General features: G+C 38.2%; 4 protein-coding genes across 4 annotated transcripts; 1 reads left to right on the top strand and 3 right to left on the bottom strand.

Moving 5' to 3' along the window:
• Nucleotides 1-1,074: 1,074 nt before the first annotated feature.
• On the bottom strand, nucleotides 1,075-2,874 carry LOC145219403 (general transcription factor II-I repeat domain-containing protein 2-like). Its single transcript, XM_080086770.1, has one exon. The coding sequence runs from the start codon at nucleotides 2,872-2,874 to the stop codon at nucleotides 1,075-1,077; it is 1,800 nt and encodes a 599-aa protein (XP_079942896.1).
• Nucleotides 2,875-10,113: 7,239 nt separating this feature from the next.
• Nucleotides 10,114-11,611, top strand: LOC145218077 (uncharacterized). Its single transcript, XM_080085471.1, has one exon. It carries the CDS (start codon nucleotides 10,640-10,642, stop codon nucleotides 11,333-11,335), a length of 696 nt encoding a protein of 231 aa, XP_079941597.1. The 5' UTR covers nucleotides 10,114-10,639; the 3' UTR covers nucleotides 11,336-11,611.
• LOC145218086 (phosphomevalonate kinase-like) lies at nucleotides 10,931-14,587 on the bottom strand. The gene has a single exon (XM_080085482.1). The coding sequence runs from the start codon at nucleotides 14,353-14,355 to the stop codon at nucleotides 13,987-13,989; it is 369 nt and encodes a 122-aa protein (XP_079941608.1). The 5' UTR covers nucleotides 14,356-14,587; the 3' UTR covers nucleotides 10,931-13,986.
• Nucleotides 14,588-14,648: 61 nt separating this feature from the next.
• Nucleotides 14,649-19,066, bottom strand: LOC145218093 (dihydrofolate reductase-like). Its single transcript, XM_080085488.1, has 2 exons — nucleotides 16,508-19,066; nucleotides 14,649-15,299 (listed from the first exon to the last, which is right to left on the bottom strand). The coding sequence occupies exons 1-2, from the start codon at nucleotides 16,640-16,642 to the stop codon at nucleotides 14,907-14,909; spliced, it is 528 nt and encodes a 175-aa protein (XP_079941614.1). The 5' UTR covers nucleotides 16,643-19,066; the 3' UTR covers nucleotides 14,649-14,906.
• Nucleotides 19,067-19,077: the final 11 nt, after the last annotated feature.

Raw genomic sequence — 19,077 nt, 5'->3', positions numbered from 1 at the left:
AGGTAACATCTGAACTAGATGCAAAGTGCAGAGAACACGACAAACAATACGGAAAGCTTGGAAACAGTGCATACTGGCAATACAATACTGCAGACGACGATTTACTGCGAGATATTTCTCATCATTCTGGCCCTGCTGCTGCAATTGTGCGCGGTATATTTCTATCTAAAAAGGCGGTATTACCTCAGATGCCCAATCAAAAAAAGGATTGGGCAAGGCTTAAGAAGATCAATCGCAACAGACAACTTAAGAAGGCTGCTGCAGGAGAACCAAACACCTCCACCAACATACCAGCAGACGGAGCTATGAGGAAAAGAGGTTTTTCAGCAACGTCACCACCAACAAGTCAATTAGACGATATGGAATTAAACGATGGGGACGATATGTTCGACGAAGAAGGAGGAGGAGGAGGCCCTCCTGCCAAACAAGCAAGGCTCGGACAGAGTGTCGCGGGGAACTCAGGCGGGGGAAGGTCTGGAACCCGTACCATGGCCATACCCAGAATTCACCCAACTAATCCTACATGCGTATACACCATGGTCACAAAGGGATTCGTCTGGTTTTACAAGGGAACACCAGAGACAAACTGGGCACCGTGGGTCAACTGGCAAACTCAGACGGCGAGTGAAGGCTATACTTACCCGTCGATCGCAAACCAATCCATAGTACATAGTGATGTCATATCACGGCAATTGTGCATGGGAAGGGACAGAGGAACAACAGCAGGGCGCAGATGGAAAGTCTACGGACCGCAAGGCTTAACCAGCTACAACGATCTAGACGAAATCATATCAACAGGAATGGGATCCCAATATGAGATGTTTAAGTGTGCCGACTGTAACGTCGTACTGTTGCCAGCAGCATGCCTCAACAGGCAAGAAGATAGCGGTAGAACATTACCCATGGTCTATATCAGTGGTTCCCAACCTTTTTTGGTGTCAGGGCCGAATTTCAAATTTCAGAGTACGTTTGGAGCCGCACGAATATACTCATTAAGTATAACAAAAATTATAAAGCATGAAAGCACGTACCAACGAATAGCAACACTAACAAGAAAAAAACACACAAATCAATTTAATGTCCAACTTGGCATTGGCTTTGAGCTTTAAGAAGTGTGTCAAAGCGAGGCGTAATTGCAGAGGATGCAGTATGCAGTAGCTGCTTGAGGTGGTCATCGGTCAATCGATTGCGATATTGATTTTTGATTATGACCATTTTGCTGAAAAGTGCTTCACACACATAAGTTGATCCAAATAGAGAGGTGTTTTTCTGGGCATTGGTTATCAAGTTGGGATACTTTCCCTCTGGAACTTGACTCCAAAATTCAAGTAAGTCTTCACTTTTAAATAATTGCTTGAGCTCGATATCTGACTGCATGTCTAGCAACTCCAATTGAAAATTGTCAGGGGCAGTGGCCACATTAATTGCAATAGGATTTGAAAACATTTTCATCATGGGCAAAAAAGCATTCATTCCGTCAATGCGGCGGTTGAACTCATAAATCAAGTTGCTGATAAGCCTGTTGTATGCATCAAATGATCCATTGGTTTGATGGTCAGATAGCGTTGGAAAATGTGTTGTAACACCACCTGCAAGCTGCGTTTTCCAAAGACAAAGTTTGTTAATAAAAGCAGTTGCTGTGCTATACAAATCATGACAAAGCTTGTTATTGCCTTGTAGAGTGCGATTTAGAGAAGAAAGGTGTGCGGTGATATCCTCAAAAAACGCCAAATCAGCAACCCAATCTTCGTCGCCAAGCTGAGGAATATCTTTCTTTCCTTCAGCAAACATTTTAATCTCTGGAAGAAGATCATAAAATCTTTTGATACATGAAGCGCGGCTTAGCCATCGTACGGCTGTGAACATGGCTACGTCACCATACTCAGCGTCAGTATCTGCTAAAAACTTTTTGAACTTCCGATGCTTAAGTGCGTTTGCTCTAATCCAGTTTACTGTTGTTATTACCACATCCATCACATTAGACATGTTGAGTGACTTAGCAACCAGACTTTCTTGGTGTAAAATACAATGATGCCATGTCACCGGAGCAAGATGATACTCGTCTCGCCATTTATTGATGAGCCCTTGAAGCCCTTGATTTGCTCCAAGCATGGAAGGACAGCCATCCGTTGCCACTCCAACCAACTTTGATGGGTCCAAATGTGCTTCTTCAAGAGTAGCATGAAATTCACGAAACATATCTGTTCCTTTAGTTGAGCCATGAATAGAACGCAAAGTGAGATATTCTTCACAAATCGTAAAATCCGGCATGACTCCCCTAATAAACACAGCTAATTGCTCTGTGTCGGTGACATCTTTTGAGCTGTCTAGCGCGACAGAGTAGCACACAAAATTTTTTGATTTCTCAAGAAGCTGATCATGTTGGTCGTTTGCTATACATGCAATGCGCCGTGTTACTGTAGTATTACTCAGCTGCAACTTTTTTGCCTTTTCTTTTACGGAACTTGAACAGCATTCTGTTGCAAACGTAACTATAGCCTGCTTCATAATTTCACCATCCGAGTATGGCTTCATATTGCGAGCAATTAGATGGCTCACCTTGTATGATGTTTTGGTAATATCTTCAGATTCATTACTAGCCTTGAACATATTTGTTTGCTTATGCCGTGCCGACTTAAGAGATTCCAACTTCCTTTTCCTTGATTCTCCTTGGTAGCAATCATATTCTGAAGAATGAGTTTTGTAGTGCCTCTCAATGTTAAAAGATTTTACGCTACTTATCACCACAGGACAAAGAAGGCAATGGGCTTTGTTGTCTACCTCAATTTGAAAATACTTTGCTTCCCAATCACTTTGAAAAACACGATTTTCCTGCTGAAGTGTACGTGCTTTCTTTGAAGGCTGTTCTGACATAATTTAAAGCTTGAATATACCTAAAACTTAAGTAAATGACTGATTATCCTACTGCAGTTTTATAGCGGTTGTAACTACTTTAGATCAACTGGGTTTTGCCTTAACTATAGCTGCTGCTCGTTCAAATGGAAAGTTATGACACATTGCTTTGAAACAACAGTGAAGTAACAATAGCAGTCTATTCACAACTTTCCTCTCATCTTAATTATAAACTCCAGACTCCAAGCCAAGCAAGGGTAATTTTTGAATATGATTTTTATTTTTTTGTTATAAATAGATTTTTTTAAATATTTTTGTGGGATTTTCAAACGTCAATGAGAGCCGCAAGAAGGCTAGCTGGGAGCCGCATGCGGCTCTAGGAGCCGCGGTTGGGAATCACTGGTCTATATGGATGTAGCATGGGACACCGATAGTCTGGTCATGGACAACAAATTCGATTTCGGACTCGTAGCAACACATGTGTTCGACAGTCAAACAATAGAGTTTCCGCTGCAGTCATTCCCTAACATGACAAGATACCAGCTGGGTGATGATCATACGGTCATAAAAATCAAGTTCCTACAGAGGGATACGCATACAACATGTATATCAACTGGGACATCAACAAACGATACGGCAACAACGATGGACGAAACACCGTGGTATGATGTCACACAAGGGAAAGCACCATCGGGGAAACTCATGCATACTCAGATGCACATCTATGAAGAATCAATAAAAAAGAATCTGTGTGCACCAGCATACAACAAGGAGGGATCGCAATCACTTGAAGTGTATAATACGAAAACCGATAATTACATCACAATACCGTACACTATGACAGCCAAAGTCGTATTATGCAATCCACGTTAGTACCGGTACCACTTGAAATCAGTACCGATGATGTGGTACCGGTACCAACGAAAGTGTATATATGTTGTGTTTCGTTATGTTTATTATCATTACAAAATGTACAGTGAACAATTACCTGCTTCGTCTACAGTGCAAAGTATAGCAAAGAACTATTATAAAAGTGATATAAGTAAAACTGTTGCTGAGAACAGTGCCAATTTAAAATTACTCGAGCAAGAAATATACGACATATACAAGGATGAGTTTGCCTCAAGAAGAAGACGCAAGTTACCGCGCCAGAAAATGGGCTTTCACAACAGAGTCAGAGATGGAGGGGATACACCAACTACCCAGTGGTGTAATCTACCTGGGGAACTCAGAGCGGGGCCAGTCCAACCAGGGCCACCGTCATGGGTTATACATAGGAGTGAGTCAAACTGGCAATGGCAGGCCGACCGCGCTGACAAAGAAAAGTGTAGTACGCATCTTAACATCAATGGGCATAAACGTATTGTATATCGCCCCGGTCAAGGACATGAGCGCGTACATCCGCTACATGTACAAGAAGACAGCCATAATTCCACCAGAGCTCATCGAAAAAATATCGAACGAAAGAAAGCAATATGGCAACCAAAGTAGATGGCAAAAGATCGCCGAGGAGGTCGCCAACTCTTTCGACACAAAGCCGTCCTGTAATGCGTTTAAAGAAAGGCTCTTCGAGAAGGACTTCGCCTTCCCAGAAACTCTCGCAAAACGAGCGTATAACACCGTAAGCTTTGGGAAGGCGAACCGAAAAATGAAGAAGGCGTTCCGCAGGGTAAACAAGAAAAAGTATGAAGAATGGTCGGTACAGGATGGCTGCAAAATTATCAACGATATTATAAACGAGGCAAAGCACATTGAATGGAATGAAGGGAAACTAAACACCTTCGAGCTGAAGATCGCTCTTGTGTGCGCAGCGCTAGAGGCGAGGAACGAGGAGCAGGACGGGATTCGATTCGCACCCCACTTCTGTCTCCATGGGGCAGCAGGCAAGGGCAAGACCTTATTAGGTCAGTTCTTGTTCCCCATGGAGTATGCGAGTACTCTTACCAACGACTCGCAAGGAGTGGGGCAGATGGCGCTGCGGCACAAACATAAAGTCTTGAAAATAGATGATGCAGGTTCAAGCTTTTTTAACAATGACGCACTAATATCGGCGGTGAAATTTATGTACCACTCAAACTGGAGTGCGAAGACCCATGGAGATCGCCAAGACAACAAGGCGACATGCGCTTACATCACGACCAACACCAAAAACCCAATGATTAAGTTGGCAAGTCTTGGCGATCTCCAGCCTATGAAACGGCGGTTTATTCAAGCTATGTGGCCAGAGGATGCAGCAAACCCCGAGACGGGAAGTCAGAAGGAGATCAAGGGGTCAAGAACGAATGAGATCATGATCGAATTGGCAAAGGAGGTAATGGCTGAATTGTTACAGGAAAGACCCATCGACGAAGACATAGTGAAAATGGCAGATTATATTAACAATGTGGTTGAGGAGTTTAACGCCGCTAGTAGCGATGATGAAAGTGAAGATGAGGCAAACACCAGTACCTCATCACCGGTACAGAAAAGAAAACTGGTGCCAGAAGAAACAGTACCAGAGAAAAAGCAAAAAAACGATGACGAGGAACTGGTAACTCGGTTCGTATCGACAGTCAATGGAGACCTTTGGCGTTTTTTAGCAAATGCCTACGGCCAGCTGAGCTTAAGTACAGCACCTTTGACCGCGAGCTGTTGGCATTGTATTTGGCTGTCCGCCATTTTAAATATTTTTTGGAAGGAAGATCTTTCACCGCGTACACGGACCATAAACCACTCACATTTGCCATTAATAAAGCTACAGATCCGTGGTCAGCACGTCAGCAACGACACCTTTCATACGTTTCAGAGTTTACCACTGATATTAAACATATCGATGGTAAAAACAACCCTGTTGCTGATGCACTCTCCAGGTCCTTGCTCGCAAGTGTTTCCGACTGTGTTAATTTTGATTACAAGTTATTAGCTGCAGCCCAGCAAGAAGCTCATGACGAGATGCAAGCTTACCGCACCTCTATTACTAAGCTGAAGTTCAAAGATATTGCTTACGACCACGAAGGAACTATTATTCTCTGTGATATTTCTGGCAGGAATCCTCGACCATTAGTTCCTCAAGCTTGGTGAAAACGCGTTTTTCATGCAATCCACGGACTGTCACACCCCTCCATACGGGCCACAAGCAACTTAGTTGCATCAAAGTTTGTGTGGCATGGAATGCGAAGAGATGTTAGTACATGGGCGAAGCAATGCTTGTCGTGTCAAAGGGCGAAAATTCAGCAACACATTCGCGCTCCATTGGCTGAATATCCACCCACAGCGACACGTTTCAGTCACTTGAATATAGATATAGTAGGACCGCTGCCGCAATCACAAGGATATACCTATCTCCTTACAATTGTCGACCGTGTTACTCGATGGCCAGAAGCCATACCGATGAAGGATCAAACGACAATGACATGTGCTAGAGCCTTCATTAGCAACTGGATTGCCCGATTTGGCATTCCAGCAGATATTTCTTCAGATCGTGGGGCGCAATTCACTTCAGAACTGTGGTCAATGATGAATCAGCTTTTAGGCATTAAGCTTCATAAAACCACGGCTTTCCACGCGCAAGCAAACGGCCTCGTGGAACGATTTCATAGACACTTAAAAAGTGCTCTCATGGCCCGTATGAGCAGTTCAAATTGGCTTGATGAGTTACCATGGGTACTTCTAGGAATTAGAACCATACCTAAAGAAGATTTACAAGCATCGTCCGCTCAGCTTGTATATGGTGCGCCGATACGGATACCGGGAGACATCGTTCCACTGAAGAATCCTTCGTCGGATTTAGCAACACTTCTCCCTACTCTAGAAGACACCATTTTAAAGCAGGCTCCGATCCGTATGTCCCGCCATGGACTAAAAAAGTCAGCTATTCCAGCTAATTTGTCAACAACAAAGTTTGTGTTTATCAGAAAAGATTCCCATCGTCCGCCATTAACGCCGCCATATGAGGGTCCCTACAAAGTCATTGAGACCGGCGCAAAGTCTTTCATACTGGATTTGGGTGGGCGACCACAAACCGTTTCGGTTGACAGACTCAAACCAGCACAGGTCGATTTAACTATGCCTGTTCAGGTTGCACAACCTCCAAGAAGAGGACGGCCCCCCAAGAAAAACGCATGCAATGCCTTCGCGAGAATGCGACCAGACGTCAACCATTGCAATCATTATTGTCGCGCATTGTACGATTCTGGAGGGGGGCTGTGTGGCGACAACTGGGTGTTTTCCCCAACTGCGTTAACCAGTCATGCGTAACCGAACCGCACAATACGTCACGTGCCTTTTTCTATTTGCAACGTGTTTTGTCTCGCCCTTTCTGTCTTGTGTCATTCGATATTTGAACTCGCGCAAATAAACAGCGCTACAATACTATATTAAAAAACTGTAACGTAGTCAGACACGTACATAAATATTGAACAACATAACCTTTTACAAATGGTTATCACTAGTAACTGCTTGGGTTTGTATAATTAAGGACTAAAAGATATAAGTGTGTGCAATAAAAAAAAACTGTTTAAACATGATGCTAAAAATTTTTCCTCATGTTCGTTTTCGCAACAATATTAGTTTGATCAAATTAATATCTGACCGACAAAACGCATTGACACTATGCTTGGTGGTGTCTATCCTTATCTCGTTACCCCTTTATTTTGCACTTCGATTGTCGGCGAGCACCTTAGTTTTCTAAATGAAATGCTCGACGTCATTTTTAGCTCACATAACAGTTTAGGGCTATAAATCATCAAATCTGTATTGTTATATAATTTCAAACCAAAATAGCTTTATATCACGTAGTTTTGTACTTTGGTAATCATACAGAATTTTATTGGATGTTATTGTTTAGATTGGTGGAATGCTTATCATACATTCATGCGTTTATACCAAATAGTCCCCAGTGCTGAGTAGCATGCTGTAACACTGGCTAATTAAGCGCATTAAATTGAATTGTCAAACACAACATGTAAGTTAATCATTACAGTATCATAAATTATTACATTTAAGGCAAATAGATAATCATCATTTACTTTTGCCAACGAACCATGAACCACAGGTTCAAGCTGCTTGACACGCGAAAAAACGCACGGTAGTCAAACTCTCGCTTATTTCTGCGCGATATGAGCGCCCGAAATCTGTTTAGCGCAAAACAAGACAGGAAAAATAAAGCAAGCTAACTTTTTGTAGGTCTGAGTGCAACGTTTGTGCCTTTTTGGGTCCCATTTCGATACTGTTATCTAATTACGAACCCCCTTTGAGCTTTAATTATTTTTGTGCTTTCAATAGTTTAAATCTCGTTATGCGCCAATTAACAAGTTGTCGCGGGACCCTTGATCTAAACTTCAAGCTCCACACCTATTTCCTGGCTCAGTGCAAGCAAAATGCATCATTTGTAAACAAAACGAGCTCAAAAATAAACTGTGGCCAAGAAGAAGCAAAAAAATCGGCATTAGCAAAACATGCTACATAATCACACCAATAACGTTTCTGCGGCCAAGGTGTTAGCGAGTGAAACTGACTTCCACAAGCGAGGTTTTCTAGAGTCGCGGAACATACATTTTCACACCAACACGATGAACGTTAAAACGGACGTTCTAATGCCGATTACTTATCAGTCGGTTTTGCATCATTGAGCTCAGTGTTATGTGATTATCACTCGACCATTGCGTTTTTACCACCGCGATTGTGTGTGTGTTGTACCGTCCTTGTCGTTATATAACACATTTTAGTTTTCAATTTTTGTCATTACCGTGATGAAGGTGTCTCGTATTGGACTTTGAAGTGTCGGTATATTAAAACAAAAACTGCTGGAATAGCCAAAAATTGTGTAAAACAATTGTGTATTTTGAACAACTTGTTTCAGTGAATATAGTGTTACTACCAGCACTAGGCATATTGCAAACACGTTTCTTTGAACATCCGGCTTCACCAAGATAATGTCAGCTATCCGATGCAGTCTTTAGCATACCGAGAGGAAGTATTTCAGTTCGACAACATTTAAAAAAATGGTCATGTTTCATTTAAGTAACCTTATGGTCACAGTCAGCGTTTTCAACATATTATATGACACTCTACAGATTATAATTGTCACACAAAAAACTAGCCATACAGCTTAACAACCATTTTACATTTGTGTCAGAATTTGTTTATTTTAACATATTTTTTTGAATTTTTGTGTACAGACTATTATTTGTCTTTCAGATTTTTAACTGCTATAATTGCTGCTTTATTTGCTGGCAAATAGCTTATAATTGCTTTTTTAATGCAAAACTCCTTCAAGCTTTAAAATTTACAACACTCTCACTTAAATTTAAACCATATTATTAAACCTTGTGCTTCCTTTTTACAACCAAAATGAATCATAAAGTTATAGTTTGGGCATGATAATTGATAGCTTCTTCCTTGATTCCAAATGACAACTGAGAAACTGTTTTTCTATTTAGTAGTACTAGCACTGCAAGTGCAAGTGTTTTGGAAATAATGGTGTTCCTAACAAAGGTTTGCATCCAAACTGTTTTGCCTTTGAAGGACTCGTGGAAACAGCAAAAAGGATTTTTCATCCTAGTAATTTCACTTGTCAAAACATCATCTAGATTATTTTCAAAGTAATCATGAACATCAGACCTACAGAAACATTTTCATTTCAGTAACTAGTATTTCTTTGTCAACAATAAGATATCCTTGGTGGTCACTACTATCTTCTCTGTAAAATGTTCATTCTTAAGAAACACTTCCTGTGAAGCAATTTAGCACCTACTGTTTGGACAAACAGTACATGTCCATTATATCAATACTCATCGTTTTTATCATGTCCACGTAAGGGAGTTTCAAAGTTTCCACGGAACAAAATGCAGTCTATTATTTTGGACAAAATTTCACGATTTTTTTCCACTTTTTTGTTGTGTTCAATAATCGAAAGTCTATATACGCCTCACTAAGTTTTTATAGTTCCCAAAAGTGAAAGTGAAACATCATTGTCCACATGCTTCTTTGACTTCTCATGTTTTTCTGCTTTCTCACCTATTGATAACTTGATAACTGCGAAATCTTAAGTTGCTGAAGCGCAAAGCCATGATTAACCTTTAAATCAAAAACTGTAAAAATGATTAAAAAAAGAATTACTGTCGTACCGTACTCATTGTCGAACCTGATGGTACACGTGATTTGCTTTGGCACACAGAACCGCAAAACGTCACGAAACGTCAGAAAACTGGAGCTGCAGTTCCAGCATAGATTAGTGTTTCCCAAAAAAAAATTTTTGATCAAAAAAAAATGATTAGGGCGGAAATTATGCTTATTATATATTGCTAAGGAATAAAAAATAAAAATAATTAAAGTTATTTGTAACATTATGGTAAGTGTATTAAGTAAAATATCTAGGGGGTGCTGCAGCTCCGCAGCACCCTAGCACGAGCCGCCCCTGCTGATAACTAATTGACTTTAGAACATCAGCTTTTATGTTAATCTACGATTTTGACTCAAGTTTTTATCTTCGTTTTCGCGCCAGTGTCTTCCTCACGTTCACTCCCCGGGTGTTATAACAGCGACTGTGTTGGGAACCTGACATTACCCTGATGTAGACAGCGCGTGTATGACGTTGAAACGTCGGATGACTTTTTTCATTTGTTAGATGACCAAAAAAGTCTATTTTCTTTCAGCTCATACGATTTAATCATAAATCAGTTGAACTATTTTCTTTATAATACCTGAATAACTAATTTGAAGAGAGATGACATCAACGGTTTTGGGCTCAGAACAAACTGATATGTGTGATTAAAGGTTTTTGGAAGGAGGAAATGCAAAACGACATATGTTGAAACACAGCATTGAGAAACTTCAGCGATGTGATGTTTGTGAAAAAACTTTCACCCAGAGTTGGATTTTAAAAAGACACATGTTGACTCACACCAAAGCGAAACCGCATCAATGTGATACATGTGATAAAAGATTTGCCCAAAGTGGAGATTTGACAAGACATATGTTGACCCACACCAAAGAGAAACCTTATGAATGTGATTTTTGTAATAAAAGATTTGCACACTGTGGAACTATGAAAAGACACTTGTTGACTCACACTGAAGAGAAACCTTATCGATGTGACGTTTGTGAGAAACGATTTGCTCATGGTAGAGATTTGGAAAGACACATGTTGAATCACACTAATATAAAACCTCATCGATGTTTTGTTTGTGACAAAAGGTTTGCTCGTAGCGGAGTTTTGAAAACACACATGCTGATTCACACTGAAGAGAAACCACATCGATGTAATACTTGTGACAAAAGATTTACCCAAAGTGGAAATTTGAAAACCCACATGTTGATTCACGCTAAAAAGAAATCTCATCGATGCGATGTTTGTGAAAAAACGTTTTGCTATGCTGGAAATTTGAAAAGACACATGTTTACTCACACTAAAAAGAACTTCCATCGATGTGATGTGTGTGAAAAGCAATTCAATGTGACTTCAAATTTGACAATACACTTGTTAACTCACAACAAAAAGTAACTTTACCCATGTGATGTTGATTAAAGGGTTTACTTGGGCTAAAATTAAATAAGTCCTTTTTGTATGGACTTTGTTTCCTAACAGTGTGAAAAAAACATGTATCACACAGAGCAACAATAATATAGGAGACCGTATGTACAGTTAACGTTGTTCACCAAACCCTTTAAATCTCCTGTAAATTAAGTAAGAAATTTGGCTACTGTTAATGATTTATTTTATTTGTTTTTCGATTGCTTTACATTAGGAATGTCTTCACAATATAACAAAAAAATTTGGTGCTGTTTTGTATTTCAGGTGGTCGTATTTGAAAATGAATTTTTACTGGGATTGAACAACAATAAAAACGTTGTACATAATGTACATTACTTTAAAAATTTGTAACGCGTTGAATCAGTAGGCCGCAATCTTTCAAAGTATTATATTGATACACATACAGAGTTGCCATCGACTTAAACTAAAATTAAGGACAAACGAAAAATTAAATTTTAAAACGAAACAAATGTTTATTATACAAATCTTTGCATTCATAGGAGCAATTACATATAATACGCTATTTTTGGCCAGAAACAATCTGTTTCAGCAACTCCTTGTTTATAGAAAATACTTCGTGCATCTCAGGACAGCTCAGGTCTAGGTTTCATTCTACTTGTAGCAGGGATTTTACTTGTAATTGTTGAAAATCAGACAAAAGAAGGACTCGAAACAAAAATAAGGACATTTCTTAGAAATAAGGACAATGAACTTTTCTAAGACATAGCTCTTCAAAATACGGACGGTATGGCAACCCTGTATATATACTCTTATATGGCATCATATTAATTAAGTAATAATCATTGAAAGATTATAGGCGTTGATTGCAGTTTAACCCAATTAACTCTAGTTTGTCACTGAACTTGGGTAAAATGTTTAAACAGACAAGTACTGTGAATACCTACCACTCTACACAGAAAATTCAAGATAAAATTGAAACACATTAGTATCATAAAATTCTGCGATAAACAGTAAAAAGCTTGTATGACATCGTCTCCAATGAAGCAAGTTATTGTCGGTTGCGTGACTTGGCGGTGCTCTATTTAAATATTTTGTTTGAGTCAACACGCAATCTATCTTAACTCAACAGAGAAACGGAACAAGACAACAAAAGACACATTTTCAGCTGCATATATATTTCAAGACCTTTATTTATAGAGGCAGATTTGTAGAAGAATGATGGATACATTGTTCAACACATCACTCAAAGAAAAGATATAAAAAAAATTAAGAGAGGCAACACAACACATGGTTCAGTCAATGCCTGGACACATTTGTGTGAAGAACCAATGCCAAAATCTTCAAAATAAATAAACACATCCAACAGGAATTTTTGTATTTTATTTTGTTCGCAGAATTTTTTAAGTCTGAGCGCAATCCACCAGACCTTTTGTTAACAGAATAACTTTTCAAACTTTTTTTTTGGAAAGATTATGAGACAATGTTTTGACAAACAAGTTAACAATGTAAAAAAGAACGCTTTGGATATCTTTATAAGATTCTAAAGTGCAGTCATGCAAACTGCTCAATGAAGTTGTTGTAGTGTACTGAAGACACAATGTCAGGAATAACCTCGTTAATGGAGATGTGTTTACTTGCATGTCGTGTGTACTTAAGGTATATCATTTGAAGAAGAAATAAATGCTTTTCTGATGGACATTGCACATTTCCTTGTTTTTTTCAAATATTCTATCATCGAACCCTCTGGAATATTTTGGGAAATGTTGCTGATTATGTTGGAGTTATTGGGAAATTGTAGAAGAGCTTTTTTTATTGTAAATCATAAATATTGCAAAACTTCATTTTCAATGGGATTATTGCTTCTGATATACTGCTGTTCTTCAGTAACTTTAGATTTTTTCACAGTGTTGTCTATTATGTCTAAAAGAAGTTTGCCCCCATGACTGTTGGGCACATCAGTTTTAAAAAAGCTTTTAAAAATTCGGCCGAAACCGAACTTTTTTATTGCATGGAATTAAATCCTTAAATTTCATTGTGGTCGATACGAAACATGATAAATTATCTATTTGTTGTATCTATAAAATACGAGCCACGTTCTCTGCAAAATATTTGATGTTTAGAAAAGATCACAAATTGTGAAGGCTGTTTTGATTTGTCATAATTTACTTCACTCGCATCAACAACACAAGGTTCAGTTGAAAACATCCATTGAAACAGAGATTTTAGGTTCCGCTTGATTCTGCCTCGTGGCTGAATATTCGGTTTCGGTGCATCACTACTAGTAACTGAAAATTTTGTAATGAGCAATGACAAACTTTTAGGACACGTTTTGCCAAATCAACAATTGCTTACTCCGTTGCAGTTTTTGCCACACTCCAGTTGCCAAACATGCTAAAATTCCATGAAACAATTTACAATACAATTAGGTGCAGCATGACATCATAAATAACTCGTTGCTGGTCCATTGATCACAATAATGCCTGATATTGAAAGTGTTATATGTTTGAAACTAGGATTACTGAGCCAAATCAGTACAATAGTTTGTACTGTTACATAGTGCTTGGCTTAAACATAGTAAGAGCAGTGCCACAGATTTTAACAAAAAATAAAACATAAAGCATAGGCAGTTTTATGTATGATATTGCAATTATGATGGGTTTTTAAGAGTAACTTTCTTTTATGGTATTAATAAGCTTCAAAATGTTTTCATTTGTAGCATAAGTTTGCAAGTTGTCATCATTGTTTATCACGACATTCCAGGTAAGCCCCTCATCCAAATCACATTCAGATTCAGCATCATCAATTCCTGTCACAAACTGCCAACCCCTAGCAATCCGTGTTGTTTCACTTACTGTTATTCGAACAAAAATAAGTTTTGTGTCGGGAAAGTTCCTCTCAAAAAATGTCAAGCCTGACTTTCGGCGAGCATCAGTTACAATCCAAACCTGTTTAGCTGAAAAAGGAACAATTGCCAGTTTGCAAAAATACCCTGGGTCATTGTTTTTTATATCCTCACCCCAGGCTATCATTTTCTCCCTCTACAACTATTTGTATTCACTGGACTTTAGTAGTTCTTCATAATTTAGCCTATTACTTTGGCAAATTAAAACTTTAGGGGTGCTGACAGTCTACCACATCTTTCTGTTCCAATAATGTGGGATACTTTCGTAGCAATGAAATCTTTTCCACGTTTGCCACTAAAAATTACAATAATGTTTGGCATGACCAATTAGGTGTTAGCTTATTCAAATAGAATGTATAATCTTTTTTTATAGTATTTCTGTACTGTAAGGTAAGCAATAGAAAATTTACTTCAAACTTGTTTTGCTACGTATAGTCACAAACTATAATGTAAGCATATGTACAACGGCAGTTTCTTAAATTGAGGTATTTCAATGTACAACTAGCAGGCCTGCGAAAAAAATGCACAGCAAACTGAACATTGGTACTCCAAGTAACTTACATGAAAAAAATGCAGCTATATGTGATCGCAATGTAGGCAACATAATTGACGCAACAAAATTAGTAACACATAAACTTCAAAGCACATATGAAAGATTTAGGTATTTAGTGAATCAATTCAAGAGGGTTTATGTTTTTGGTAAACTTCAACTTTCCACTTAATACCGTTTTCTTCATGTACGCCCTGTGGTACGTTGTCAAACTGATCTGTTGGGAGCAGCTTAAACGTTTCATCCAGCTTGGGGAAACATGTGTCACATTTAAAATCAGCCATGACCCTTGTAAGATAAACTTTACCACAGTAAGGAGACTCATGTATCGTGTTTTGCCATTGTTCACATGATAATAATTGAATTAAATCTTCAAATGACCGAACAACGGCATCCGCTTCAGGTGTGTTCAAAAGTAGTGTCCGACTCATAACAATGTTGTATCGATTTATCATTGGTTTAAAAGACTTGGGTATGCTATCCCAATTTTTTCTTCCCATTACAACAGCATTCTTCTTGCCCTTGGTGGTGATCCAGTTGATGCTTTGGTGAACCATGCCATTTCCTTTCTTAACCTCCAAGGTAAACTGCCATTTACTCCAATTCCCCAGCTGTTACAACAAGCAGCTAAAGAGTGAATTTCAATATTTTTCATGTTGCCCAAAATAGTTGATTCCAACAACAAATTATTCCTAATTGGCTTATTCAAACAGAGTGTATAATCGACGTGCTATACAAGACGTCTTCATCAGGAAATGACATAACTTGCAGGACAAAATTCTTATATAGCGACAAAGTGCAAAACATGAGAAACGGTTTGCTCTTGGTAGTGCTTTGAAAAGACACATATTAATTCTTACTAAAGAGAACCCTCATCGATGTGATGTTTGCGAAAAAAGATTCAATGTCATTTCAAGTTTAATAAGACACTTATTGACTCACAATAAACACTAACTTTTCCGATTTAATGTTCATAACAATATTTGCTTTGATTGTAAAACACCCCTGTTCGGTCTTGGTGTCCAAACAATGTGAAAAAAATCATGTACCACACACAGTCACAATGTAAACGCTGATGTTTTTCATATGCATGATCATCTGTTTCACAGCAATTACATGTTTAATTTCGTTCTTGCTAATACCAGGCTTGCCAAACTTTTGAGCTATTTGAAAACTACAATTTAAGCAGTTTTATCTTACTTGGTTTAATAAGAATTCATCTGTAAACCAAATATGATCATGTTTTGTGGTGTTTTCTGTCGACCTGTGAAATCTTACATGCTTTAAACAACAATAAATTTTGCTGTATGTCGTTATTTGTGTTTTCGTGCAACTCATACAAACACACAACGTGAACAGTGTATTAATTTTGAAAACATACTACATAAGGATTCGAAATCATGCAGAGAAAATAATTTGAGACGTTTGGCCGAGTATGGCACCACAATCAAAACTTTTGTAGGTTTGTGCGTGCTTGTAGGTTTGTGCGAGTAAGGATGCTTTCAATTAACAAATAACAAAAATATGAGCTTAGAAACGTTGTGATACACACCAGTCTTTCATTGTGAAGTCTTAAAACACCAGGAAATGTTTGCACTTTAAAACAAGAAGATTTCGCGACACACTTAAAAACCTCACACGGCGCGGCACACAGTTTGAGAATCACTGGTTTAAGACTTGGGTATGCTATCCCAATTTTTTCTTCCCATTACAACAGCATTCTTCTTGCCCTTGGTGGTGATCCAGTTGATGCTTTGGTGAACCATGCCATTTCCTTTCTTAACCTCCAAGGTAAACTGCCATTTACTCCAATTCCCCAGCTGTTACAACAAGCAGCTAAAGAGTGAATTTCAATATTTTTCATGTTGCCCAAAATAGTTGATTCCGACAACAAATTATTCCTAATTTGTTTATTCAAATAGAATGTATAATCGACGTCCTATACAAGACGTCTTCATCAGGAAATGACATAACTTGCAGGACAAAATTCTTATAGAGCGACAAAGTGCAAAACATATGAGAAACGGTTTGCTCTTGGTAGTGCTTTGAAAAGACACATATTAATTCTTACTAAAGAGAACCCTCACCGATGTGATGTTTGCGAAAAAAGATTCAATGTCATTTCAAGTTTAATAAGACACTTATTGACTCACAATAAACACTAACTTTTCCGATTTAATGTTCATAACAATATTTGCTTTGATTGTAAAACACCCCTGTTCTTGGTGTCCAAACAATGTGAAAAAAAATCTTGTACCACACACAGTCACAATGTAAACGCTAGTTTGTCATATGCATGGTCATCTGTTTCACAGCAATTACATATTTAATTTCGTTCTTGCTAATACCAGGCTTGCCAAACTTTTGAGCTATTTGAAAACTAATTAAGCAGTTTTATCTTACTTGGTTTAATAAGAATTCATCGGTAAACCAAATGATCGTGTTTTTGTGGTGTTTTCTGTCGACCGGTGAAATCTTTCATGGTTTAAACAACAATAAATTTTGCTGTATGTCGTTATTTGTGTTTTCGTGCAACTCATACAAACACACAACGTGAACAGTGTATTAATTTTGAAAACATACTACATAAAGATTCGAAATCATGCAGAGAAAATAATTTTTGGCCGAATATGGCACCACAATCAAAACTTTTGTAGGTTTGTGCGTGCTCTACGTATAGTTTAAAGCTCCACATCCACCTATTTCCTGGCTCAATACAAGCAAAATGCATCATTTGCAAAAAAGGGCTAATAATCAATTTTAAATCTTATCTGCACTTGCTAATATTTAGATGTCTCAACTCAAACGTATCACAAAATATATATGCACGTTTTAACTTTACTTAACTTACTTAGCAATAACCAGAAACAAGTTTACTTGTTGGTTACTTTGACTACAGCGAGATATATTGCTTCATATTCAAGTTACAGGTGTTTTGCGCATTACACATGCGGGTCTATATTAGCGTATTATACAAACATAAATTTTGCCAGAGCTATTGAAAATCGTTCCGAACAGTTGGTTTGGCCAATTTTAAATCTAGATGACGTTTGTAATCGGACACGCTGGAAACAAAAAAATGTTGCACAAAAAAAAATGATGACCGTAATTTGCGAACCCAGATAGTGCTGGCAGACTTACACACTTTAATTTGCAGATTGTTGATTGCATTAATGTTGATTCTGTTTGCAAGCCGGTGCATTGTTCAAAAAACATTATACGTTTGCAAACTTGTTTAAACATAGTAAAATTTGAGTATTGAGAATGAAGAAATTTGTTGCTTACATGTTATGTTAATCTAATGCTTCATACTTCTTTATTATTACATTGGGGGAAGTAATGTGTAAGAGGAATAAACTGTTGCTGCCAGACATAATGTATCAATAAATTTTTAGCTCTTCCAGCAGTTATTATAATATTCCGACGTTTCGATGTCCCATACCAGACACCTTCATCAGGATAATGACAAAGATTGTGAACACAAAGTTTTTACATAGCAGCAAGGATGGTAAAACACGCACAATGCCCGGTGGTTAAAAAAGCAGTGCGTACCAATGCTCGAGTGATAACAACTAGCTCAATGGTGCAAAAGCGACGGATAATGTCGTAAGTTTTAACGTTCATCGTGTTGGTGTGAGATTGTATGTTCAACAAGAGCTAATGCCAATTTTTTACATCTTTCTTGGCCGCATCCCTTTTATGTTCTTTTCGGCGCGTATTCAAAGACCTCCCCATCTCGTCGACGTTAATCTAAGTGCACTCTCCACAGGATGTTACGTACACCACGCCCTTTGTCGCGTTTGTATCTATGCGATGTTTGCAAAAAAAGATTCAGTGTCATTTCCAATTTGAAAACACACATGTTGATTCACACTAAAGAGAAACCTCATCGATGTGATGTTTGTGATAAAAGGTTTACCCAATGTGGAAGTTTTTAAAGACACATGTTGACTGACACTAAAGAGAAACTTTATCAATGTGATGTTTGTGAAAAAAATTATGCTCATGGTAGATATTTAAAAACACACATGTTGATTCACACTAAAGAGAAACCTCATCGATGTGTTGCTTGTGAAAAGAGTTTCAGTGTCATTTCAAATTTGAAGAGTCACATGTTGACCCACACCAAAGAGAAACGTTATCTTTGTGATGTTTGTGAGAAGCGGTTTGCTCGTGGAAGAGATTTAAACACACATGTTAATTAACACCAAAGAGAAACCTCATCGAACCGGCACTTTACAAAGGCTTTGGTTTAAACCGTGGTAGGACTTCAACCGTAGGTACCTGGATGTGCTGGTT

This window comes from Phallusia mammillata, chromosome 3, assembly GCF_965637545.1.
Source record: "Phallusia mammillata chromosome 3, kaPhaMamm4.hap1.1, whole genome shotgun sequence".
Taxonomy (NCBI): Eukaryota; Metazoa; Chordata; class Ascidiacea; order Phlebobranchia; family Ascidiidae; genus Phallusia; species Phallusia mammillata.
This window is presented reverse-complemented; position numbering and strand designations above follow the sequence as displayed.

Bases quoted from the DNA above. Each gene is read 5' to 3' on its own strand.
- LOC145218093 (XM_080085488.1), bottom strand. From the start codon at position 16,642: ATGAAAAATATTGAAATTCACTCTTTAGCTGCTTGTTGTAACAGCTGG. The intron at 15,300-16,507 runs GCAAGAAGAATG...ATCACCACCAAG, and splicing joins CAACTGGATCACCACCAAGG to GGCAAGAAGAATGCTGTTGT.
- LOC145219403 (XM_080086770.1), bottom strand. From the start codon at position 2,874: ATGTCAGAACAGCCTTCAAAGAAAGCACGTACACTTCAGCAGGAAAAT.
- LOC145218086 (XM_080085482.1), bottom strand. From the start codon at position 14,355: ATGATAGCCTGGGGTGAGGATATAAAAAACAATGACCCAGGGTATTTT.
- LOC145218077 (XM_080085471.1), top strand. From the start codon at position 10,640: ATGTTGAAACACAGCATTGAGAAACTTCAGCGATGTGATGTTTGTGAA.